The sequence below is a fragment of the Merops nubicus genome, unplaced genomic scaffold (genome assembly GCF_000691845.1).
Source record: "Merops nubicus isolate BGI_N331 unplaced genomic scaffold, ASM69184v1 scaffold44680, whole genome shotgun sequence".
Classification (NCBI taxonomy): Eukaryota; Metazoa; Chordata; class Aves; order Coraciiformes; family Meropidae; genus Merops; species Merops nubicus.
In genome coordinates, this window is record NW_008584349.1 from 1 (window position 1) to 27,569 (window position 27,569).

General features: G+C 39.7%; 1 protein-coding gene and 1 pseudogene across 1 annotated transcript; one reads left to right on the top strand and one right to left on the bottom strand.

The window, feature by feature from the left end:
* The first annotated feature begins 2,286 nt into the window (after positions 1-2,286).
* LOC103776312 lies at positions 2,287-3,117 on the top strand (annotated as a pseudogene).
* A 2,093-nt stretch (positions 3,118-5,210) lies between these two features.
* Positions 5,211-24,272, bottom strand: VPS35 (vacuolar protein sorting 35 homolog (S. cerevisiae)). Its single transcript, XM_008943811.1, has 16 exons — positions 24,176-24,272; positions 22,583-22,679; positions 21,688-21,811; positions 20,027-20,209; positions 19,515-19,728; positions 18,644-18,727; positions 18,077-18,186; positions 15,021-15,117; positions 14,780-14,928; positions 14,081-14,288; positions 13,406-13,561; positions 10,760-10,882; positions 9,646-9,825; positions 8,221-8,460; positions 7,373-7,516; positions 5,211-6,105 (listed from the first exon to the last, which is right to left on the bottom strand). Exons 1-16 carry the CDS (start codon positions 24,188-24,190, stop codon positions 5,926-5,928), a joined length of 2,304 nt encoding a protein of 767 aa, XP_008942059.1. The 5' UTR covers positions 24,191-24,272; the 3' UTR covers positions 5,211-5,925.
* Between the last annotated feature and the right edge of the window lie 3,297 nt (positions 24,273-27,569).

A 27,569-nucleotide genomic window follows, 5' to 3' on the forward strand; every position in this document is an offset into this window, starting at 1 on the left:
TGCAGGGGCTCCCAGGCTGCCCATTTAAGCAGGAGGGCTTGCTTAGGTCACCTAGCTGTCAACCCCATTGCACCTTATTCAACCACCACAGGAGACCAGAGGTATCTAGGCTGTTTCCCTTGGTCCCGGAAATAGTTCTGGAAGCAGAAGAGACATTTGCTTCTCAGTTTTACACTGGAAGAGGTACTCGCTTTAGAAAGGGGCAGTTTGTATATGCTGCTGTTCCAGCAAGCAGGGCAGGGGGAACAAGGTGTGCTTACTTCCTCCCCAGCCACACCTTGGATAAGCTCAAAACAGATCATCTCCCTCAAAACATGGCAGTACACCTGTTGACAACGTGATAGCCCAGGCCCACCTAGCTGCATCCGAGCTGGAGCATAAGGCTGAAATAGATCTCATTGCAATGGGTACCAAACTGTCAGGGAGAGTTACATGTATACAGCTGCATCTAGCTCGAAAGTAGCAGAACATAAATTAACATCTTTCAAGGGATGCTAATACTGTTTCCATGTTCTAGCCCCAGAAATGGCTAGAGCCTTAGCTCAGTCATGCAGCCTAAAATAGACTAGGCTTTTCAAAATCGAAAGCCAGTTTCATTTTCACCTAGACTATACTGCCTCCAAGTATTTGGGATGGTGCCAAAAGAATACATTTTACCTGCTAATAGGTTTCACTCTTCTATACACGCTTCTTGGTCATCCTTCAACCTCCTGTTCCATGCACATTTCCTTAAAATGTTAATTTAGCTTCATTGTTCATTCTAAATCACAGTAAGAGGTGTGATACTTTCTTGGCAAACAATACAAAGAGAGGCTGCAAGATCACTTTTAACAGTTTATATGCAACTTTGTGTTTCACCAGCTTCTTTTTGTAGAGGGAGAAATGAACAAATTAATTCTTGAACAGTGAACACGTACAATTCCTTTATTTTCTAGTTTCTGAATTAGCCATGAATTTTGCTTTCATAAACCAAACTCATGACTATACACATAGTATAAATATATAGACTGGATAGCTGCAGAAACAGAAAGGGAAACTGGTCATAAAAGCTGAAAAAAAAATCAGCCACTTGAAAATACTTCAGATTAATCATCCGTATAAAAACCCCTCCCCCAGCAAGAGTACAGATGTTGCCTGTTGGGTTAGGCCAGTATAAGAACATATGAACAGGAATATATGAGGTTCTAAATTATTATCCATCTCAATAAAAATGGTAATCTTCCTAGAAGACTGCTCCTGAAATCATCAGTGGCTTTGTCAAGCATTGCAAAATCAGAGCCGGTTCCATCAAACGCAGGTTTCCTCAGCTGTGTGGGTGTTCTACCAGAGCAACATTGGCTTTAGAGATCAAGATCCACAAATTGTGGCAGTAAACCACAAATCCTATACAGAATTCAAGTCTGAGGACTTTGTATTCCAGAACACTGTATGGCCACTGCAGGGTGAGAAGATTGAATACCAATTCACTACACAACTATTGTCCAGTACACTAGGGAACTGCAATACTGAGAAGCAGATACAGAATTCTATTGCAGATACAGCTTCCTGACTCAATATTACTGACTTCTTTTTTTTTACCTTAGATTCTGATTTCTAAATAAGGGGAATAAGTCTTCCTGGAAAGCACTTTGCAGACCACAAAACTCCATCTACATAACTTAAGTGTTGATAAGAGTTCTACAAGTACTTAATAAAAGAATGAAATTAAGGATATCAGAACAGAAGTAAAAGCTGTTGTTACCCCTTTTTTGGTGTGATTTTCACATAAAGAAAAGAAAAAAAAGTCTATGTCTACAATGCAGAAATAAAAGAACTTGCATGGGTGTTCTATGAATCCATATCCTTTTATGTACTTTAAATGATTTAAAAATTCTAAATAAGTGAATTTTTAAGGGCCATGGTTTTAGACATTCTATAAACTTGTGCCACAAGTAATGCAACTGAGTAAGTAAGCAACTGGTGACAATCAGCTCTGGGAATTGCAGTGGTTATTTGCTTTGGAAAAACCTTAATTTTCTATCTTTTAAGATCTGATGCACATTCTCAGAACATATCTTGTCACCTTGATAATATTTGTCGGAATGGATATTTTAGAAGTAGCTTTGTCTGTGTTACCAGTGAGCTTGGTACAACCCTCATCCCTAAGCCAACATCTTATCAACCCCCAGAAGTGACAGAGAGGGCCATATTCCAAGGTAGCCATGTAACTGTTTGAGATGCTAGTCATGTTTGTGACTTATCTCATTCTCAGCTCAGTTTCAGAGCTCAGAAAAAGAATGACCAGAAATGATTACTGTATGGATCGCTGCTTTCCTTCTTTATGGTCCAGCCATTCTCAGTTGGGAGCACATTGCCCAGAAGAACATCCTCCCAGAAGAATGTCATGCAGAATTCTTCTATAACTAACTGGTATTTCCTAATGATTGCCTCTACTGTTGAATTCTTTACTGAAGTTAAAATACATCAGTGATGAAAGGTGTATTTACCTCAACATCAGGAAATGCACATCCCTCAGATGAAAACTTACCACCTAGTCGAGGACTGTGAAATGAGTTTCCAGGGGGGAAAAGGGAACACACTATGTTTTTGGTAAAATCTGCTAACAGACATGAACAAGAGAAGAGAGCAAGGAGCCTTTCTCCCCCCAAAAAAGGCTTCAAGGCTTAGCCTGCATAAGTTTGACAATCGGCCAAATTTGAATGTCCATCAAGACCTTCGACCACTTCAGCTGGAAGTGGAGACCAACCCTCAGGAATGCTTTCTACAAAGCTACACAAAGTGTGTGCACCACCACCAATAAAGTGGACATTGCTAACACCATGGCAAATAGTTTTAGACTCTCCCGGGACAAAGAAAAAGTAGCAAAGCCCTTAGCAATTGCTGCTGGTGTGTTTGGTTCATGCTGGGCTCCATATACACTTTTGATGATCATCAGAGCAGCTTGCCATGTGCATTGTGTGCACTGTTCACTCTGTGAGACTTCATTTTGGCTTCTGTGGGTGAATTCAGCCATTAACCATAATTCTATACCCACTGTGTAATGTGAGCTTTGGGAAAGCCTTTATAGAACTCCTGTGTACAGGAAAAGTCAAAATTCACCCTGACATTTTTATGTGAAAGAGAGTGTGAAGGCTGACAGTTAGTCTATCTTGCTTGTAGTGAGAGCATAAACTAGCTAACAGTCACTTGCTAGTATAAGTACAATGCACACTTGGTAGTTTGTGGAATACTGATAAGCAGGTACAAGTGTATAGAAATACAGTCATTCATGTAGCTGAAGAAATCACAGCAATTAAAAAAGGTAATTCCTCAAAGCTCTTGGGGAAATTATGCCAGCAGTATATTTTCTGGTAATGGTGCCCTAGTGTCAAAAGTGCTAAAAAGGGAATACAGCATTCATGGCCAATAATTAAGAGTTCAGGCTCTCTCACTTTTACTGTCAGTATTGCTAATAAGGAATTTCATAAACTGTGCACCTTGGACTCATATTTTACCCCCAAACCCACTCTTAAAATGCCAAGTCTCATCTGTTAAGGGTAGTGTGCTTCTCCTCCCCCCATCCCCCCCCGTCAAGCCAGACAAGATCATGACCAATGCAAAAAACTAAATACTGGCATCTACAAAAAGCATGGGACAAGGGGCAGCAGAACATTCAGGTTAACAGAGAAGCTGAGCAATTGTAGCAAGTAAGGGATGGATGGAAAAGGTGATTGAGAACTGAGAGTAGAATAAGTTTAGGAACAGGAATATTAAAGTGTTTTGAGCTTTGTGATAGGAGATAAGAGAATTGAGAATTTATACAGTGAAAGACTTTAACCATGAGTTTCCTCCCTCAGCTATGACTTCCTGTCCCCTGCTATGATCTTGCACAAGCAGGAGCCTACTCAAGCCAAGCTCTACTCCTTACAGGGCTGAGAGGTATTACTCTATCTTTTACTGTAAGGATAAAGTAAGCATAATTAGTGCACGAGATCTACGACACAGATCATACTATAGACAGCGCTTTCGTTAAACTTCCCTTGCAGTAATTTTGAAAACACTTCTAGTTAGACTTCAGCTATTGACCAGCTGTAGTTGTCCACTGCCATGGCCAAATGCATGTTAGTACAGTTGATCTTGACATTTACAGACAGTATGTGGAAATTATTTCCTTTGTAAAATTGCAATAAAAGTAATTAAGATTTGTGGAAAAGTCATAACTTTGTAGCCTGAACAAGTAGTACATAGGAAAAAGCACTAGCCTACATCATCTGGGAAACTGCAGCTGAAGCTGCAAACCCATTATTCAAAGACAATTCCTAAGTTACAAGGATTGACCTTGAGGATTAAACAAATGTGGTTAGCAAATACTGTAAACTAGAAGGACATATTCCTACTATATGAATGTATCTACATGAACATGATCATCATGTTCTCCTATGGATGTTTTATAACAAAATCAGTTTTATAGTTCTTTTAAGAAGAACAGCATCAACAGATAGAGCAACATTAAGAATTTTGAACAGTGTGTTTTATGCCACTGGCCAGTAAAGCCATCAGATTATACCCCCATTCCTCCTCCCCTCTAAACTAGACATACATCAGTAGATCAGTGATCTAATTGTCTACTCCACAGTTCATGTTTCTCAGGATCATATTTGCCTTTTTTGGAAAACGGGTAGCACTAAATTATTGGACAGGACACTCCCACCAAGGTCTCTTCACTATCAAATCAAGCCAGGACAACTTTTCACAACAGTGGCCAGCTCAAGGAGTAAGGCAATTCAGTTGCTTTTAGAATATTACATTCAGTTAACATAAAACTGACACGTCAAAGCTTTCAGCAACTGGCATTAACCTGCAGACTGGAACAGCCTTCACAGGAGTTGCCTTGGGCAACTGCTCTTACTGCTGTTTCCTACAGCTTTTGACATTGAATTGCCACTGGTCTCCCTAAGACACCTACAATCCAGTAGGATTCTCCACCATTGTCTCAAGATATGTCATAAAAACATTCTGAAATGTGAACACACATCTCACCATCATTTGGAAAAAATACCAGTTACAGAATGATAAACTTGTACATTAGAAATGGTAGCAGCCTCCCAGCTTGCCCAGGTTAACTATGCCTTAATTTTTCTGTCCCAACAAAACAGTCCTTTTGCTTTTATCAGAACATTCAATATTAGCACTGATTTCAACAGCAGGCTCTGAAGAGACATGGAACAACAGGTGTTAATAGCAACTTTATTGTTTCACTGGTGCAAAATCGTGATACTGAATAAACTTGTGTAATGCATTTTCCCCTAAATTTACAGTAAGGAAGGTTATACATATCTATATAGATTGCAATTTCTCTATTTTTATACTATTTGGAACAAAATTATCTTGATAAATATGCCCTGTGCACCGTACTGGCCCTCACTGAATGTCACAGAGCCTTAATATGCAAAATATAGCTTCTGTTTTTGAACATGGTACTTTAAAACTCTCCAAACATGCATTAATATATTCTAGGTTTTAGGGAAAAATATTACACTTAAGTCTTAATTTGCATTAAAAGAAAAGCACAAGCAGAATCTGACATACAATAATCCCAAAAATCTGATGCTCTGTAAGGATCAGACACTGTTTCAGATGACAGTCACTGCCAGTTTAGAAGTCTAGTGCTACAGAAGCAACAGTGAACATACAGAGGAGAAATCAGAACTGGAAGAGCCCTACCATGTCACATGGATTTCAAAGAAAGTTTCCACCATGCTAACTGATGAAACCTGTAGCTACTGGTCCGACCTTTCAAACTTGTTAATCAACACAAGTGTTTGACGTGCCCGACTGAACACACGAATGTTAACTTAACTTGACATTTCTGAAAGGCACAACCTATGAATCTATCTTAAAAAAACATATGGTATGCAAATGAGAAGTAGTACAGTGTGTATCTTCCTAAAGAACAAGACCTTCGTAAATTGGCCCCTCAGATTCTGGTGATTCCCTCCTCAGACGCAAGTGTTCCAGTGTGTTGTGAAAGTGTTTGTTAATTTGTTCTGTTTCTTCAGTAGACTCCAGGTTTGGCAGATCTTCTCTTATCTTCTGTATAAGCTGATTCAAAACCTGAATTGTCACCTACAGAAGAATATGAACAGGTATCACCCACAAGACCTGTGTATAAGTGCATAGACACTAGTTTTAACAGACTTGTCTCTAAACTATTGGTATTTGGACAATTATTAGAAATGTTGATAAGACTGTATGGTAGCTGTTGGAGACTGCCTTCTCTTAGTCCTCATAGGACCGTTCTGATTTCAGTTTTGTGGAAATTTCCCCCATTCCAGCATATATGAAGAACTTCTTAAGAACTTGGTAACTTTTACCACAGTTTTCTCTCCAGTTTATTCAATACATATTTTAAAAGCTTTAAAAAAAAGCCCTCACATAATCAGATTGTCTCTGCACTCCAACGTAATCTGTTTCTTGTAGAAGTCAGGATGGTGATAACAGATTTAAAAGTTATTCTTAGTGACCAAGTCATTACCTAGGAAAGTATGGCTGGCTATGGTGTTCAGTCCAGCACTAAAAAGAACACCAGAGCACAGAATTGACTGCAGACCACCACTCTATCCAGAGACTATTTTTTACACCTGGCAAGTGCCTTGAAAAAAAACCAATGCTTTATTTTCACCTCCCATCAGATACAGGATCTCCTTACACTAGAGCACTGCTATAGAGTGGGAAGCCTGTTCAGCTGTTGCAAAGTCAGGAAGTCCCTAAGGCCTGTTCAGACATTCTGACAGAACTACAAGGTACTCACTAATGCCTACTCCTAATCAAAACATGACATCAGATGGGATGTTGATTGCTACTTGAGATGACTAAGTTTACTAGTTGTCTGCTAACAAAAAAAAAAAAAAAACAGCTAACTATCCAATTTCAGATGCAGAATTTAAGCTAGTACATGAGATGTATTATCTATTTCTTGAAACTAAAGCTTACACCAACCATTTGTGGCACTCACTAGTGACTCTGAACAGCTGTAAGAGTTTTCTTTCCCTTATGTACATATTAAGTTAGGTACCTCTAAAGCTAGATGAGAAAATAGTAAGTTCTTAAATCCTATTAAGTTTTGATCTAATAAATATTGCAGGCATTCAAATCTCCCAGTATTTTTCAGAACTGAACCACAAACATTTGGTGTTTTCTCCAGTGTAAGAACAATGAAGTTTTATCCACAATTTTACTAGCATATCAAGAATTGACTACTCTGTTCTTATTACCAGAACGTGTGCCTCCTGAGAGAAGCTGCAGAGACATGATTTGGGGCTATGAGTGTGAATGCAGAGCTCCGAAGAAATGTTCTTTAAAAAGAAGCAACAGAGAATGCATTGCTACTCACCGCCTCATTTTCCTTTTCATAAAAATAGATATATCTATTCAGAATTTCTATGAAAAGTTGGACTTGCAGAGAAGGGTCCATGCACTGATTTGCTATCTTCAGAGCTTTCTTTAGGCATTCCATCACTCTCTTTCCTCCATGAAGCTGGAAGAAAAAAAACCCGAAAGTTACAAGTAGTAAAAGAACCTTAAGGAGCTCCAGTATCTCTCCCCTTGGCACATATATGGCATTTCCTGGTGGTCTCCCACAGAAACACCAGACTGTATAAATTGTACAGAACAACCTGTCACTGAAAGCTTACCTTGCCTGACTGCCACCAATTTTAAGTTCTGTTAAGTCAGGCAATAACATGAACAGTTGAAAAAGCCTTCAGTTAATGAGATCAATGAGCTCCATTTTGTAGGACGTACACACCAATGCATACTTTGAGAAACAGATTTCACTATTGTTTAAAATTACAGCAGCTCATGTGACAAACCCTGAACAGAATATTTTTTTTTTGCCTTTAGCTTGAACAACTTGTAACTGTAATTCTGAAGTTTAGTAGTTCATGTGCAAACAGTTACTGTAATTCCAATCATAATGCAGACTGTACTTTGACAGCATTCTTTAACTAGTTGACATGCAAAAGCTTGCAAGGTAGTACCACCCTTAAATCTGAGCTTTCTCCATTTTTGTATTTATGCATTTTATATTGCAGTGAGATTTAGAAGCTTCACATATTGGAATACATTCCAACAAAATCTACTTCACTCAGCAGTATACCTACTTTAGAAGTGCCTTCAGCAGAAAGGCACAACTATGCTGCTGAAGTGAGATGTGTTGCACTGCTGCCACTTTATTCTTACCTCCTCTCCATTCTTGTCAGTATTTCGGCCAGACCAAAACAGATGGGCACAAGTGCTCACAGCCCTGCATTGGTCTGGTTTCTTAAGGAGCTTAGAGGCTGCTAGTGCACACTGAGTCCTCAAAGGCTCATGGTTCTCCTCACTGAAGCACTTCATCCTCTCAAATGTCCCAATTATTAAGGTGATTGCAGCCAGTTGTGCTTTTGAATCACTGATTTCATCTTCATATAGAGAGAAGGCCTAGTCAAGGGAAAAAGCAAGACTCTTAAGCACTGCTTTAGAATACACCAGAAGACCCCCCAATCACACCTGCTAGTGACATGGCAGGAAAGTGTCCAGCTTTACATTTGCTGAAAAGCTTCAGACAGGAAAAAATGTCTTCTACTGAGAGTGTCAAAACCAAGTTAAATCCACAGACTGGAAATAAGTCTTGCAAGAAAAATAATTATTCAAGTGGTCATAGTAAGCAAATGTGATCCTACACATAATCTGAAGATTGATTTTTTTTCCTCATTTCAAGCATCTGTTGCAATACAGAACTTCAGTATCAGAAATAGTCCCCGAAGAGGATTTGATTCTTTGAAATATATGACACAGCGCAGAAGCTGAGCGGTAGGTCATGGACCAGGGAGGAGGGAAGAAAAGCACTTGCACTGCTGCTACATCAGTGAAGAGCCTTGAGAGAACACAAGGCTAAAATCTCTAATGGAAGGTACATAATTGTCATGCTGCTCTCACTTTCAGAGTTGTGGCACAACGGCAACTGACACAAGACAGGGAGAAAAGGCTGAGGTTATCAGTAACTCCATTTAAAAACATGCATTAGAAGCAGTATTAGAGGGAAGATCAGAATAAAGCTTGTGACATGGATAACAGTAAATACATTCGTTCTTTATCTGACAGTGAGGATGGGAAAGTTTCTTTGCAATAAGAAAGGCTTAAGATCAAGTAACAGGTTTAAGCGTATTTTCAGAGTAATTCATAACAGGTTTCAATACAAGGACTTTAATTAGCAAAGCCCAGCATGGCAGCTGTGAACACTGCAAATTTTAGAGAACTTTCAAAGAGTGCTTGTGGTCAGGGCAATACCAGTTTGCTAACAGGAGCTGGGAGACTGTCTACGAAGCAGTGGAGCAGCATTTTACGTTGAGAAAGCTACACTCCTCCAGTGAGCCAACTATGTGAGGAGGAAGCATTGCAACATACCACATGGTGTCAGACTGAGTATTCAAATCAGTAGGAATGGAGCTTAATTCCACAGCAGCCTGGGAAGCAAGAATGAAGATGAGGAGTTTCTACCTCGTAGCATTAGCTGTCAATCCTTTAAGATGCTTTAATCACACTGGGTGATTCAGTGTTCAGGAAACTTACCCAGGCTGACTTTAAGGTTGCACAGGACAGTAACTAATGCAGTTGGACACTCACCTGGGACATGAATTCATAGGCCACAGTTTCATGATTCTCAAAGCCGATCTCTCCTGAAGCCAGTGCCCCTTGTAGAAAAAGACGGAGAGGAAGCTCTGCCAGTTCTGCTTTGATCAGAGCACTGATGGTCTGATGAGCAAACGAGAAGATCTTTTGGCACTTCTTTTCCCACTTGTCATCCTAGAAGTGAAACAAGTCAGATGCTGAAAACTATTGTTATAAGGAAAAGAATCTAAATTGTGGTAAGATCTGTTAAGTGCTCCAGTCTGTTGTTTTCTGCAAGCCTCTATAGCCACTTACTGAAGTTGTACTGCTAGGGAGCTCACTACTGTGTTGACTTCAGTGGGTATTCACAGTGTTTCTTCCATTTACAAAAAAAAGTTCACACCTATTTTTCCTACTGTCTCCTAGAAATATTGCTCAGAAGTCTACCCTGCATTGCAATTAGCACAGCTATGCTTTGAACATAACTGAGCAAAAGCCTAATCAGCTAAGTGGAGAAAAAATTATAGTCAGGAGCATCAAAGGCAAAAGAATTTTAAAACATTATTTTCGGAGAGTGTTTTAACAAACAGCATTAACTGATTTCCACACAATATACCCCCCACAAAAATAATCATTCAAGCTAACTATCTCAGTCAGAAAGCATTAAAGGGCCAAAATACTTCAGTGATTGTTTTAGTGTGCACTCCTGCAACTACCACACAAGTTAAAGTACAAAGCAGCACTTGCTTTTAGAAATATTAAGATATCATAGCCACAGATTTACAAGTTGATGAATTTCAGTATCCAGGTTTAAATCAGTTTCATGCTGTCACTTGCAGTGTTGTTGTTCTCCGGTCTCTATGTAACAACATGTAATCTGTTACCTTCATAAACGAACAATTTGTTTCGCCATTCCTCAGGTAATTTAATATGAATTGATGAAAGTCCTCCTTAAATTAGGACACATTCACACCTCATGTAAAAATCTGCCTTGAGGAAAAAAACACCCAAAACTAAACCAAGCCCAGCATTCTGTATCAAGTCTTAGCATACTGTAGCCAGACAAAATGCATTTTTAAGAAACCCCAAAAGCAGCACATATACAAGAGCTACCCGGAGGTCAACTTACCACTTTGGAATTCTCTTTGTAGCGAAAAGCAAGCTGGTATGCAGCAAAAACCAATGGTGGCAGTGTAAAACGAATGCGTTGGTTCCCACCTGCACCAAAGTGCTTCCGGGCAGTGTTTAGGATCTAAAACAGAAGCACTGTGAGCTTAGAGAATTCTTGACAGAACTGTGTTATTTGCATCTATAACTTCATCTGCACTCTAAGGAATAAGAGCATCACAGAGACACGGTGCTAGCATCAGATAAATGACAGTATTTTGCAGCAACCACATACAAGTTGCTTTACTTGAATTAAATTTGTGCAGTCTCTGTAGCTTTTTATGTAGTGTCTGCCCAGACTTTTCCTACAGCTGCTTAATATGTGTTAGGCAATGCTTTTTGCACTATATTAAATGCAGGTAACATTTTGGACCACACAGTGAGATGGAATTTGCCCAAGCTTACATTCAGTAAATGACATCAGATATAATCCATCTTCAACTCAATGCAAGCTACAAAAAGGACTATTCTTTCTTACAGTGGCCTGTAAGAAAGTAAAAGAAAAAAACCAAGTTTTATGAAACTAAGGTCAATAAGCCTTCTCACACTGTAAGAAAAAGTCTATAGTGCCACATTCTGGTAGCCACACCTTCAACTTTCGCTGTTTGCCCTGGTTTTAGTTTTTCATTATGCTCATAAATGACAGCTGCTTTTATCGTCTTTCCCAGGTTTGAGTACAAGCTGCAAACACAACATGAACCTGGTAACTTTCCTGCTTATTGCCCTTGTTCTAAAACTGGAAAGGGACTAAGGAGCTTTAGTTGTTTTTACTGTTAGCTTCTCCCCTTCCCCTTATTTTGATCCATTGATATAATTTAGTCATGTATTCTCGTAACCAGAATTTATGGTAATAGCAAGAACTCCATTTATCAGAAGAAAAAAAATCAAATCTGCTCTAAGCAAGCTAAACATCACATTTGATGTTTGTAATAACCTGACGCCCTTTCAAAGGGGACAAAACTCAGACATGCTATATTTTATACTAAAACTACTGAAACAAAATTTTAGAAATTTTCTGCTAGAGAGAGTTAGAAAGTGGTTGGGTTTTTAGTTCAAGTGTCAAAACAAATACGTCTACTTACTACAGCCAGTTATTACCTTGCTTTCTGGTCATAGCAGTCCCATTACCACTTTGAAACAAACACTAGAAGTGAAGCTCAGTGTCCAACCCTATGTACACTTTTAGATCACATCTAAACTTCATGGAAGTAACATGAATAAATAGAAATCTATCATCATCCCTTATACACTATTAGCCCCTTGGGCTTGTAATACACTAAGGTGTTTGAATTTGCATTTCAGATCTCTTCCATACAGAATGTATAATTTCAAGTGAGGTACTGTGAAAGACTTGTGAAAATCCCACAGTCTCACAGGAAATTTGATACAAGTATTTATGATGGCCATCAAGAGGCTATAAAAGTGTTTTTACTAGAAGGTATTAAGCAGCTTATAGAATACTATCCAAAAGGTACATTGACAAGCCCTGTGATAGCATTTAAAGGTGGTCAATCTGATTAAACCTAAGCACTGCTGAATGAGAAAAGACAGCCTGATGTTGGGAAGCTTTACAAAACCAGGTTCAACATCTTTAACTATGCAAGTCTTTTGGGGTAAAAACACATCAACTCGCTTAGTGCCAGCATCCCTTTGAGGGAAACTTCATTGTCACTTATCAAAAAAACCCCCACAGTTATCTTGGCTTTTCCTATATGAATATGGTACTTGATAGCTGTAATCAACCCATATAGTTCTTGATATGAATGAAGACCTGGCCTCAAGGCAAGAATCTTGCCTTACCCCAGCAATATTCAGAAATAATGCTGTCAATGAAAAGCAGGTCCTGAAACACAGCTGTCTCCAATCCTTGTATGGACCTTAAAGCAATACTTCTCTCCATTACAGAAGCTACAAAGCTTGACATTTCAAGCAAGTAACTTTTACACAATATTTTAAACCCAAGCTAAATGAATGCCAGTAATATCATGCATAGCTTGTATTGGATTATGTTGGTCTATTCTCACTCTTTATACAGCATGAGATTGCTGCAACTTTAAAACATCAACATACATTTCAAGGCCATATCAAATCTGCTACCAATGATGGACCAAGCAGAGAGGAAGAACATCTGTAACCACTAAGCAGCAGTATATTATAGGCTATATGAAGACCACATACTTACTCTAATTAAAATCCCTGAAGCCAAGCATATTGGCTTTATTTTCTGAGCTTTGTTGGGTATTTTGATACTAAGAGAATGCCAATGGCACAGTACCCTAAATTTCGCTTGCCAATTTTTAGGTAGATGGTTATATGAGGCGGTCAGAATCATAATTAAGAGTTATCAGAAGAGAGTATAGCTGCATCTAAACTGCCAACTCATGGGACAAAAAGTCTAAATCAACAAATGTTTAAGTCCATGCTTGCTTTTTCCAAATAAACATTTCATACAACCATTAAAGGTGTCTTACATAATGTTTTCTACTGAGTCGGTAGTGCCAGAGCAATGTTGCTCCAGCTCCCAGCTACAATAAATTCTTGTATAGTAAATAATGCAAGAGTTGACAGTTTGGAGAGCACAGGGATTCAGAAGCACTGATTGTCATACCAGATACTGTTGGTCAGGGTCATCTGAACGCAAAAGATGAATAAATCTTCCCACTAGACTCTGCTCGTCAGCAAAGTCCTCAGGGTCAGGATCCTCAGCAGGCTGATCTGGTTGATCCTGGATCAGCGTGGATACCAAATTCATGATAGCATCAACCTGTTAAAGACAATATAAGCTCTCTTTAAACCAAAGTAGTCTATAAGCATAAGCTGACAGCAACCAGAAACATCTTTATAGCCATTCATACTGCTGACAAAGCACTAGGAAAATCTATAGCTGGTGATCCTTTAGGATATGTTTGCTTTACTCCCTGAACAAGGGCTTCTCTTGGCACAAGTAGGACAGCATAGCAATACAGAGGAAATTCAGATTCCAAAAGCGCTATCCAGCCTTGTTTAGGTAACAGGCCTAGTTTTAAGGGGATTTAGGGTCTTTGTTCAAACCTAACAAAAGTAGTTTCTAGGATGACGTTGAGTAAGCTGTGCAAGACCAAGACAATATTTCCCCCAGCATTCTTATTTTATCAAGTGGAATAAAGCCTGTGCTGCTAAGATGGGGAGGTGGGGGCATGCAAGGGCTTGAAGGCTAGCAAACAATGCTCTGCATGAAGTCATGTGCTTTCAAGTCTTCAAACAGTAGTTCAAATACCTAGAATTTCAAGTTAATATGTCATACCTGTTCTTGGGACACAATTTCTGTGTTATAATCCAATACATTGCTAAGCACGTAACAACTCATGCTCTTCCTGGACTCATAATCAAAGTATTCAAAGAGTGGGTGAAAATGCTTTAGTTTCAGAACTGTGAGGATATTGTTGTAAGTATCAACAGGGATTTTCAAAAGTCTAGTCAGCTCCTTTGAAACAGCACTGCTTGTTGCAATACTAAAAGAAAATACATGCAAAACAATTAATAAATAGTTCACACATGTAGACAGATTTAAAGTCTGTCTCAATACCAATTCTGATGCATACCACAACATCTAAGCAACTTGTTGCTACGGAGAAAGAAAATAAAGTATCAAGTCACATCCTGCTCTTTAGGATGTGCAGTGGAAAATGCAGCTTTTAAGTTGCTGACAGCAGAAGCAGAGACTGGTTGCAAATTCAGCAGAACTCCTCTAGAGCACTGTAAGGGATGAACAGAGGAACACAGCCTGGCACACACATTGTGTAGCTGTGCAGCTGCACAGTAGAATTTGTGCACAGAGGTGAGCAAGTCCTGGTCGGTTAGTAGTTTATCATGACCTCTATAGATTGTAATTTTACACAAAGTATGTCTCTCTGCTATCTTGCCCAATCCAGTGAAATGTAGAAGTCAAGATTTTGAAGTATTAATTGTTACTACAGAAAGAATGCAAGAGACATTTACTTACTGTTCCAGATTAAGTTTATTGAATATTTCCACAGTTGTCTCCAACACCTTATCAACATAGTCTACACGGTCCGGGTAGCATTTCATAGCCAAGTTAATGAGAGAAACTTGCAAAGACACCACATCCTCTGAGGGCATATCCTGGCGAGACTGCAATTTAAGAAAACACCGAGTTCACAAAAAAAAGCACTTAACTTTGCAAGAAAAAAACCCACAACTGCATGCAAGAATATACAGCATACCTGTATAACAGTAGCAACCTGCTGTGAAAAGATGTCAAAGAGTTTGATATCTGCTGGGATACCAGGTCCATCCTCACGATGTGCAAATAAAGCTAGCCTAGTAAGAGATAAAAGTGACTTGGTCAGAATGGTTCTTCCAATCCCCAGATACAAGCTAGAAAGAGACAGTAACAAAAAAAAAAAAGTCTTGTGTGTTTGCGCTCAATTACAATTAATGGAAGTCAGAAGCCGTAAGAGAAACAGAACCTGGTAAACACCAGTCCTGAAAAAAAGTCCTGACAGAAATGGCAAGATGAAGAAAAAGCAAGAAGGACATTTCATAATCCATGTTCTTCAGCTAGCAGCAGATCTTGTGTTCCTTCCAGCAAAGAGGTATAGAGTACACTGATGGAAAAGCAAGCATCCTGCATCCATTCAGTGACATTACTTAAGTTAGACATCTAGTAGCATTCTCTGCAAAACAGCCTCCAGAGAGGAAACACAAAAAATATGCTGCCTTAAATATGTTTTGTCTCTGAAGACAGACTAAGATGTTTGCTCTTTGCAATCACTTGAAGTCCCAAAGTACAAAGTATGTTTGAAGTTGAGAATACTACTTTTTTTTTTTAAAAAAAAAAAAAAGTGCAATTGCTCTCTTGCAAGAATCCAAAAGGTGTGAAAGAGCTATCTCCATCCATAACTGGAGAAAGTCATGCCAGCTACCATTTCTGCAGAAGTCAGACAGATCAGAAGAATCATTGTAGGAAGGGTAGTACCTTACCAAAGCTGCAGGTTGAAAAGTTCAGCATTGCTATCTTTGCTTTCTAATTGGTAAGGGATTATTCTATTCTGTATTAGAGAAAGACCTACAAACAATATTTAGGAAAAGGTAATTAAACACCATTTTAAAAGTTATTTCTTACAGGGTTTCTAAACTTTGATTCTGAATTAACTTGAAGTCTGAAACAAAGAAGCAGGTAAGAAAAGGCTGAGGTGCTGAAAGGCAACTTCACTGCCAGAAAAGACACTGAACTACTCTTATATTTCATTAGGGTGGCAACAAGCAGACTTTCTAAAGCCAGGAACAATCCCTGCCTTTTCTGAAAGGGACAGGCAGTTTTTCTTGGCAACAGCTCAGAGGGTAAGGCCAGTATGCTGCAAAGTATGACCAAGTTGCAGGCACATAGCAGTGTAATTAAAAGCTATGAATGGTTTCGTAAGGTAAGAAAGATCCAAATTATCAGGACTATTTGCAGGAAGATCCTTTTAACAGGGAAGCCCCATGGGAATATGAACTAAAGCTTCACAAGCTTCCTCAGCAGTTACTGATGTTCAGCTTTAATTATCCCATGCCAGCTGAAATAATATACACCAACAGACACTACATGGATGGGGAAGATTTGCATTTTAACTACACAATACAAAAATACATAACAATTGCTCCTAACCAATCTACATACAAGAGCAATATCTTCCCTACATAAATTCCAAGAACAGATCCACTCACATCCTCCAATGCTTTCAGTAACATTACATTCAAAAGCACAAGTTGCAATGCTACAAAAAAGATAATCACACTGCCACCTTCCTACCCTTGTCCTGTGGCCAAGCCAGAAGGCTCTGGAAGATGCTATTAGTGGCCCAAGAAAAGACAATAGCAGTAAGTCTAGGTGGACAGCAGGTTCACTGCTAGTCAGTTACTGTTACTGTAGTCACTGTTACTTGTAACAGTAAGAACAGAAAACTTACTGCGAAGGCAATACCAAAGCTGTTTAAGACCTTTAAGTAGGCATGTCAGCAAAAGCTACGTGAGAAAAAAGGCTTAGCCATGATTCAAGAATTGCATTGCTACACACTAATGTGAGTACCCCGCAAAAGATCCTGCAACCTCTGTTGAAAGTAGTCTCAAAAGAGACAGTTTCAGAAATCAGATTGTTATAGGCGATGATTCTTGGGATTTTGTCTTTTTTTCATAACTTTTTTTTCTTTAAAACAAGTCTCAGCCCTGGCAACAAGGCATAGGAAACCAGTTAACATCTCTAGATGAAGGCAAGAGCTACTTCTCTGCCAAATACTAATTTTCACTATTTGTGCAAGACCACAGCTCTGACCAAACAGAACTGATGTAACCTGGATAAAACAAGCCATACCATTTGTTAAGTAAGGAATTCAAAATCCTACATTATCTCAGTTATGCTAAATACACATGCTCCACCTCCAGGCATTAGAGACGACAAAGAAACAAAGCCACAACCACCTTACTCATTGCTGAATATCAGTGGGACTCAAGATCTCCACATTAAATGAAGTCCATACACTGGTACCTGTACCAGATATACAAATGTACATGCATCTGTTTGCAACTGCAAGAACAGGGCTTTTTTTAAGGCCTCAAAAATCCATGTAAGTGCACTTCCTTCATGCAGTAGGAAAGCTGAGGTACTCGCTGATAAACCCTGTTGTTTCCTTTGAGGATACAAATCAAAATTTCAGTTCTGATTTCTCCACTGTATTTGAATTTGGTGGAAGCAGTTTCAAGCAGTGACTCCACAGGAAAAAAAACACTTTGGGAGAAGAGGCAAAAAGCTAGTAGTAAACTAGGAATTAAGAATGTAGTTCCATTTCCTACTAGCTCTTCTCTGAAGAGGTATTCATTATGTTCTCTGATCAAAACTGCAAGGTCAAGTATCTTTGTTACATGACTTAGCCATTAGAACCTTCAAGTTTTCAAAAGGTATCTATGACTGACACGGCCGTCAAAGCAGAACACTGCGCACACTTCAGTTCAGCAACATGAAACTTGTCCACACTAAATGGGTTGCAGCCTGACTTAGTCAGTTTACAAGTTTTAATCAGTCCTTAAAGCAGGTTTCATTGGCAGCAGTAAAATCAGAGTCGGAGAATGGAAGCTGTAGGAATAATACTCTTCATAGCCTTAATTACAGCTGATAGAAATACACAGAAACAGTGAAGTTAAAAGGTATCAAAAATGAAAAGCTTTCAAATGCTAGAGGAATTATCTGTGTGTGCACAACACATTTAATTTTGAGCCAACTTCCACCCCCTTAGTCACTTACCTGTCAATTAAAGCAATAATTATATTTTTCACATTCACATTTTGGTGCAACTCAGCACAGGCTCTGAGAAATGGGTTCAGGGTTTGGAGGTGAAATTCATCTGGGAAAACCTGAAGTTTTAGATAAAGAGTCATCATGTTACAAACTGAATTTGCCCATTGTTACACAGCAATAAAATCCAACTGTAATTATAAAGCAGACAGCTACATAGTAAATATGGCCTGGTCTGCAACTGCTTTAGGGTTCCTCAAGCAGGCCTCAAGTAGCTAAATGCACGAAGCAAGAGATGCAAAACAAACAGGTAACTTGAGGGCCTACCTATCTACTACAATTCATACTGCAGGCAGTGCTGCTCAGATGCTTACAAGCTTCTATAACAGAAGGAGCACAAAATTGATTCACCTTCACTCTGTCCATCTGGTAAAAAAACATAGTACAAGCCACTACATAAGAGTCCCAGTGATGAAGTTCCCCAGTTGCTGAGGAAGAGGTGAAAGAAGCCCCAATCTGATTATAAGTGCAAGAGTAGTGTCCCTGTTTCACTGCAACTGAATTTAAGCAGCTCACCTGTATGATGCACTCCATGAGGTACTCCTGAGCTAAAGCATCTCTACAGTTTACAACTTGTTCCAGTATTCCAGGGAGAACAATCTGGAACAGGAAAAAAAGTCTTGCAGTGATTTTACAATTACTTTCCAAGTATATATTCAGACACATGCATTTAACCCAAGCAAAGCAGCATTTCTACTATTTCTCAGCTTATTCTTTACATAAAGGCTTTCTGCTAAGTCCCAGTTTTCAGCAGTTTCATCCTTCAGAAAGGAAAAATAAAACAACAAAAACCAAAACACAACAAACCAGTACCAGTCTCAGACATCTGCTCTTTTTGTACATTATACTAAATCAAAGCCTGCAGATTGTCAGTCAGTGCCATAAACTTCGCTGGCACGTATCATCACTACTCAGAGGTTCTGTATACTGCTCAAAATAGTTTACAGCAGCTATACAGAAGTTACAAGGGACAGTCTTCTAAATAATCACTGCATATTATTTCATGCAATAACAGTCCTCTTGAATGCGTTGGGAAGCATAGCTTCAGTTCATTTGAAAAGTCTACCACAGAACACTGTATGTGTACACATCCCCTAAACCAGCTCATTCTATAAGTAAAACGGGACTTGGGAAGGAAAGTTAAAATGTCTTGTCAAGGTTACAGACAAGCTTCCAGGAAAAACGCACGTGCCGGGTCCTCAGCCTCGCAACACATCGTACAGCTTCTTCAGCAACCAGAACTCTTCCTCAGGTGAAAAGTCCAGGAAGCACCAGGATTAGTGAGCTTTTAGTATAGTTTACCACTTCAAGCTGCTCATCTGAAAGGCCAAACTGGTTTCATTTAGAAAAATTAACAGAAATCAAGAAGGATGAACAAACCCCCTACCTGCTTATATCGCTCCACATTAACACCTTCCAGCTGGCTGAGGCGAACCAGGTTTGTCCCTACCAGGATTCTCAGCTCCTGCCTTTCTCGCTCCCTCTTCTCTCTGTCCCGACTGTGGCCCTGGTGTTGCATTCGCACCCAAAGTTTGTTCATCTCTGCAAAGTTCAGCAGCACAAAATCCATCGAATCACTGATGTCTCCAGTGGTTTCTTCACTACAATTGAGAACACGTTAGGAACAAGAAAATCCTGTCAGATATTCATCCTTCTATGATGGTCAACGTCCAATTTTTAAGAACATAGGAGGGTGGGGAAGTGTGTGGTGGAACCTTTCATAAGAAAGGTTCATATCCTCACTTGTGGAAAGGAATTCTTAATGAACAAAACACCTGTCAAGTCTATAGAGTTCTAATCCACTTACTTCTCTCAAGCTTGAAGACAGTCACACAGGATATTTAAGTATGTTCTGTTAAAGCCAGTAATTTTTTTAAAGTTATAGACCATCTTTCTTACTCTGCTTGCTCGCCTTCATCCGGTAAGATATTCCTGGTACACTGCAGGAGATAGTTTCTAAGAAAGAGGCCTCTAAGAGGATGCTGTACTCCACGGCACATCTCCACCAGGTCTTTCAAAATATCTTTTCTGGACTGTGGAAATGACTTGACATAGACAACTCCTACTGTTATCAGGAGATACCTGCAAAAAAAGTACAGAATCAAACAATAAATGGTAGAGTCACTTAAAGGCAACAGTTCCTTTCTTCCATCCTGGCAGTATTACCAAAGCACAGAAAGCAAAAAATTATCATGTAGGTCCCATAATTTTGTGTATTAAGTCAGCTTTCAAGTCCTGTTCTCTTCTGCCACAGAGCACAGCAAATCTGGACAGCCACTTAACCTCATTACAGTGCTTTATACATTGAATGTGTAAATGCTTAGCATGCATAAAGCTCTAAATGCTCTCAGACTAGCTTGTCTATACTTTCAGCACCCCACTAAGCTCAAAAACAGCTCTGGCACATGTAGATAAGTAATCTATTTTGGTGAAGCACTTAATCCTCTTTCAAACTGTTGTCTAGCAGGATAGGTGTTATGCTCATTGGAAATCCCAGGCCCATACTCCTTCCTTCAGCATCTCTGTATTAAGTAATGGGTAGAAGGAACATGCAAGATGCAAAGGACTGGCGCTCCAGTATACCTGGACTCCCCTTCAGATTAAGAGAACACAACAATGCTCAGAACCTTCACATATGCAGTTTAGAAGCCTCAACCCTCTCTGCACACTGCTCTGCCTCATGCATGGATGTGCACAGAACCTCCATGAAAGTACCAGGAGTTTTCATCAAGGAGAACTAGAGTCTACATCAAGCACGCAGGAAGACAACTCAGATGATTATGCAGAGGGGGAAACACATTGTGGTAGTCATTAGCCAAACTCCAGAAACTGCATAAGGATGCAGCCTGGTGTCTTCAAAGCTTCTTCCTGGCATGAACATAAGGTCAGGAATTAAAAACTGCAGTACCAAACAAAATCTGAGTCCTAAGTCTGAATATCTAGAAAATCTACTCCAGCCCAGTGGTCACACATTTGAAGATAAGCCTTCCAGTATCTTCTCTAGCATGCTAACACACAGTCAAAACCCCATAACCTTAAAAGCTTTGTGCTTCTGAGTAAGTTACAGGAATTTTCAGCTTCACCCTTATACTTTTTACACTTCAAAGAGACAAATGGTTTCGAAGCATCTACTGTGTGTGAGGATCTAAGATCTAGATCTCAGGTACAAGTTCATTAACAGATAACAGAAACAATAAATATGTAGTCAGTCTCACTGATCAGAGTAAGGTACTTGGTTAATCTTCCACTGACCAGCTCTTTACCAAAAAGCCAACTTTATTCCAAGATAAAGTGTTTTCATCTCGGTCATGTGCAATACACTTGATATCCTCACTGGCAGGAGGAACTGACCTTCTGCAGCCGCACCCTTGGCCTAAATCTCAGAAGTCTCATAGCAGTCCACTTTTAAAGATATACACACAAATACTATCCACCATTGCAAAACAAACTTGCTGCTGAGCAAGAATGGAGACTCAGTCATCACCTGAACTGGGAGTCTCACCACTATTTGTAAGTTTAAAAAAAGAAAACCAAACCAACGCTAAGATATACACACTTACAGTCTTGGAATAATATTTCCAGCATACTGTACGAGCTCATAAAGGTCTGCCACTTTTCTTCCTTTGGCAAATTCATCTGTCAGGTAGACTTCCAAGTAGTGTAGTTCATCTGAAATTGCCATGTCTTTTTCTCATAGTTAAGGTTTTTAAGTTAGAATATCTACAACAGACTTACATAGTAATTTGCTCATTCACACTAAGGAGGAAAGATGCTGTATGAAATACAATCATGCCAAAGTGAGTAGTATTTCTGAAAAAATAATCACTATTGGGGTAAATGTGCAAGATTAACCCAAATCCTTCAATTGTCATTTTTAGAACATTAGAAAAGTGGGAAAAAAACCCAGACAGATCAAAACAGTGAGCGAATGAACATGATTGAACACAATATCTAAAGTCAAGGCATACTATGTCTCACAGAGGAGCATCATCCACACATGGAGAAAGTAGTAGGTTAATATATTCCCATTCCCCTCCCAGGTCTCATGAAAAGGCTCCCCTTCTTCAGATACCACAAGTAAACACATCAAGGCTCTAGCTTACGGCTAGAAACTAAGACAAAGAAGGGCAGAAAATAAGTTGGTTTCATAGATTTTCAGGTAGCATACTGCAAGCAGAGTTGTTTTACAGACCTGATATTTTTACAGAATTAGACTCCTGAAAGCTCCCAAAGGAAGATCTGAAAGACTCTAAAGATCTGCTTTATACCAAAGGGAAAAAATGAACTTACCCAGTGAGCAAATAAGTATTTTCTACAATATATCCATGTAGCTAAATACTGAGGAGAAAAGGGCTAGTAAAGATCCAGGACCGATGAGATGTCCTTGTACCAAAAAAAGCAGATGAACATTTCATTCCAAATTCAGCATCTCAACAACTCCTTTTCCAAGGATACAGAGCTCATAATAGCTCTTTGGAGATAACATAGAAGTCCGCAGCTCACCAAGCATGTTGGAAGCATGTTTCAGAGCATCCATGAGCTTGTTTTTGTCCTTCATGAGAGGAGAGATACAGAGTAGTATGTAAGAAATATTAGACAACTGCAGTGTTTTAGAAAGCTACGCTTTTAGCTTTTTAAAAAAAAAAAACATGCAAAGATTAAGGAAGCATCAGGAAAGCAATAATTCTAATTAAATAAGTGATTTAGTATCTATCTTGTACACTACACTGCCCACCCTCATCAAGTGGAATATGATACCTGAAGGTGGTAAGAAGACATACCTGAAGACAGAGCTACAGTAATAAATTATAACACTAACAGTACAAAAAAATATGAAAGAAAATTTTGCTTATGCAGAAATCACCACCCACCAGTGAGATTCAAAATATAGTCTCAAAACAGAACAGATTACTCCCACACAAACCCAAGCTGGTCTGTTTTGCTTGGTCTTCATGCAGAAACCTTCAGCAGAGGACATACACTACTAGCAGACCACTGCTAGAATCAGACTCTTCCCCTACTTCTCACCCATGAGCAACAGCTTACTGAAAGCCACAGTTTATTAGGCTGCATATAACTTATACTTCCAATGCATATAATTACTTGGCATCATGAGATGCAAAATAAACTTCTAGTCTACCACCTATACATACTTGTTCAACCCTTCGTAAGCAGCTGCATTAGCTTTTGTGGGAGAACTGAAGAACTGCTAGTGTGATCCACTCAGTGTTACTCTGTCACAGAGAGCAGTGAAAACCTCAGCTGCAGCTACTTTAAAAGGCTTCAAAAGCATTCCACAGAGTACAAAACTGGAAGAGGTGTTACTTTTCTTGCAGCTGTCATTTGGCTGCAAAGTTAGCTTTAATAACCACATGAAAATATATGGGAATGTTTATGTTTCCATTGTAACTTCTTTAAGCGTTTTCTCCAGGTCAAAATAAGTTTCTCAAACACAAGAAAGGTACTATACCAAGAAGGCATGATGACATCATCTACCTGCATTTGCTACAACCCCCAGATAAAGATCTCAGGACAACCCTAGCTGATGGTCTTCTTCAGTCACAGGAGAATTCATGCATCACTCTAATTCATCCTTAACAAAACTTATCCTATGGAGCAGGTAACTCATTGTTAGCCTCAGTCTGTGGTTCACACCAAGACAAGACTACATGGAGAAAATAACAGTACACTGAACATACACATGAATAATTTATCATCACATAGTTCCATAGAAAAGGAATCTGAGCAATAACCTTCTGATGTCAAATGGCAGGCTTATGCTCAGTTTTGGCTTACTTAAATGCAAGCATAAATTATAAAGGTCCATCTTTATAATTTATCTTGTCAAATACAGCAATAGTATCAGGAAGACATTCAAGGATATTCACAGCTCACTCTCTTTGAGTAGCTGCCTCATTTATTTGCAAAGCCTATGCCAGAAAGATGCATAAAGGGTTAATTTTTTTCACAGCACCAGTGATTAGTATTGATTTACTGTTTTGCTCCTCACAAACAAGAAGCTTCATTGCATTTTAAAGAGATTATTACCAAGCATCTCTTCATCTGGAAAGACTGCACCTTCACAGCCTGAATCGCTTCATCCAAGAGTTTTTCCTGTTCATCCTGAGGAGATTGCTGTGTTGTTGGCTGGAAATTTAAAAAAAAAAATAAATTAATAAAATCCAACAAAAACAAAAAGACAGAACTCTATTTTCTGTGAAGCTGTTTATGACTGGATTCAGACTGGGTTCTCAGAGTTTAAAACACAGTGCAAGCAACACTGAAGCTTGACCACTCAAGAGTTGTCAGAAATAGATGTGTGGTATCTAAGGGAGAAAGTTCATAGCACACTGCAGAAACCTGGGGGCAGGGAGAAGTTAGGTTTTGGGCAGCCTCTGAGCACCATTGCTTCCTGGAGTGCAAAGCCATGGGGACATAAGAGGGTCAACTCTTCCCTTTTAGCATTTAAAAGTAAAGAATGCAGTGCAAGTATCTGGCAAGAAAAACCTTCAAAAGAACATGAAGACATCACTTCTGATATCTTCAGAAGTGGAAGAGTCTGAGAGGAAGCTTCTTCCCACAGGGCTTCAAAGCATTGCCCAGACTGCACATGCTGCAGCTGTGCAGATGCTTACCTGTACTCACAGGTTCTCACTTAACTGCTACCTGAGCCACACAACTCTGTTAAGGACAAGTTTCAGGCAAGCAAAGGATAGAGTACAGTCAGTGCTTCCTAGAAGGCATAGCAACTTGTGGAAGGCAATAGAAAACGTAAGAGAAGCAACAACCTTTCATGACCCCTACATGTCCTAGTGACCCTCCTCCTTTTACCTGGCCTCAAAGAGGCACATTCCAAGCCTTCAACTTAAACTTTTGACATGTTTCACTTTCTCAAGGTTCATAATGCATTTTCTTACAATATTAATTAAATCCATTGCTTACAGGCTTAGATTTTCCGCCAACCTTGCTATAATAAGCTTTCTCCTACTGCAGCTGCTCCCTGCCCTCTACCAGATTGATGAAACTGGTTTCTATGGTCACCTTTTAATTATCCTCCAAGATGTCCAAATTTACTTAGACCAGAATGCCTAATGCTCTCCCCACCTGCAGCCAGCCTTCCTCTTAACACCTCACAAGAAAACATCACCATCCCCTTATTGTTTGGGCCCAGTCTTCAACAGTCTCCCAGCCTCTCCCAATCTTGCAGGTTTTCTCAGATGGCCTCTCTGAAACATTCACGGACATGAAAGCAATCATGTCCCAGTAACATCTTCTCTACCCTTGACAAATACTATGTACACCAATTCACATAGCAGGTTCTCCAAAGCCTGCAGCTTCAGTAAATTCTCAACTATTTATACTTGCTCCCCTCATCCACTGTGTTCAGAAGGTTCCCGGTCTCCTCTTTTTAACAGCAGCAAGCTGGCAGGCCATAAATTACATCATCCTAATGTTCTTAAAAACAGTATCTTCAGTACCAACTCCTTCCTCACACCCCATGCTTTGAGCTCCTGTAAGTATCTTTTGAGGACTGAGATGAAAATTGAGGTCCTCATTAAAATACAAATGTTTTAGTTCAACAGCAACTTAATGCTTATAGAAAAATGCAGTCTTGGCACTCCTGTTTTCACCCACATTTAATGGAGTTCTTGTTCTGCAACTGGAGTTTCTCCCCAGTAAGAGTCACAGACAGTATCTCCCCTTTGTTCTCCCCACTATCCTCTTCCACTGCAGAAAACAGACAGTGCCATGCAATACTGTTCTTGCCTTGATCACACCCAAACAGGTGGTGAAACTCTGCCCTTGAAGGTTTTCAGTCACCCAGTTAGACATAACAAGGCTGATCTAACTGATGATAATTCTGCTTCAAGCAGGAGGTTATATGAAATAAAGGTTCCTTTCAACCAACACTTGTATGACTCAGTGTGCCTCAGTAATATCCAAACAATGCATAACACCTAATTATCAAGCATATTTAGTCAGGAAAAAAAAAAACTCTGTAAGATGTGCAGTCAGTCAAATTAGCAAAGTTCTCTTTATAATTAATCTCATGAAGTGCAGGTATTCTAAAAAACCATTTTAAGTGTAAGGCAAAAGTAGTATCCGTGGCTAGATGACCCTATTTCCCAGGCAATTCAATAGCTACAAACTCTACAAAACCTCAAACTGTGAAGCAAGCCTATTCTGCAAGCAGAACTTTGCTATTATTGCTAAGCTTGCTTTATTCCATGACAGATCAAACTTCCAAGGAACAGAAAATGACAGTGCTGGGACTAGCATGCAACAAACAAATCAAAACATCATGTAACAGTCTTGCTGAATTACATCTATGCCAGAACATTTGTCACGCTCTACAGTCCCCTGATCTCATACTAGTGCTTTGGAGAAGATACATCACTACTGAGCTGAGTGCCATGGGCTCTAACAGCATCAGATCTCTCTGTATTAAAACACAGCTAGAAATAGAATGTCAACATGAACCACAACTTCCTAGGCCCCCTTCCCCCAGAGGGCATTAAGCTTACCCAGTTACCAGTCCCACTCTTCCATGCCCAGTTGTTCGCAGGGCCGTGCAGTGCTGGGAGAGCTGCTCAGGCTGTAAAGCACCGAAGAGGCCGGACAAGCCCAGCTGCTGACTTGTCTACCATTCACCTAGCTCACTCCACAACCACGCTGGAAGCAGGGCTGTGAAAAGAAAGCTTTTGGAAAGCAACACCAAGTAACACATTCATCCAAACACACTGTTTGCTTCAGCTCCAAGATGTGGTTGACAAAGTGCACAAGCATCACTTTCCTTCTGGAGTGAAAACCACTGCCTAAAGCATAATGGCTGCTCCGAGTTTGAGACTATGCTTCCCACGATACCAATCACTCCCTGCAGGAGGGAAGGCGCTCTGCTAGTCAGTGGGGATGGGGTTAGTGATCAGTTCAGGAAACTGAACATGCCTAAGTCCATGGCCCTGATAAGGTTCAGCCAAGAGTACTGAGAGAACTGGCTGATACTGTCACTCTACCCCTCTCCATCATTTTTGCTAAACCGTGGCAAATGGGAGAGGTGCCCGAGGACTGGAGGAATGCCAATGTCGCTCCAGTCTTCAAAAACGGCAAGAAGGAGGATCCAGGAAACTACAGACCAGTCAGCCTCACCTCCATCCCTGGAAAAATCATGGAGCAGCTCATTCTGGAGGTCATCTCTGAGCACATGGAAGAGAAGAAGGTTATCAGGACTAGTCAGCATGGATTTACCAAGGGGAAATCACGCTTGACTAATCTGATAGCATTCTGTGATGTGGTGACTGAATGGGTAGGTGCAGGGAGTCCAGCTGATGTAGTCTACCTTGACCTTAGCAAGGTGTTTGATACAGTTCCCCATAACATCCTCCTGGGCAAGATCAGAAAGTACGAGACAGAGAAACAGACAGTGAGGTGGGTTGAAAACTGG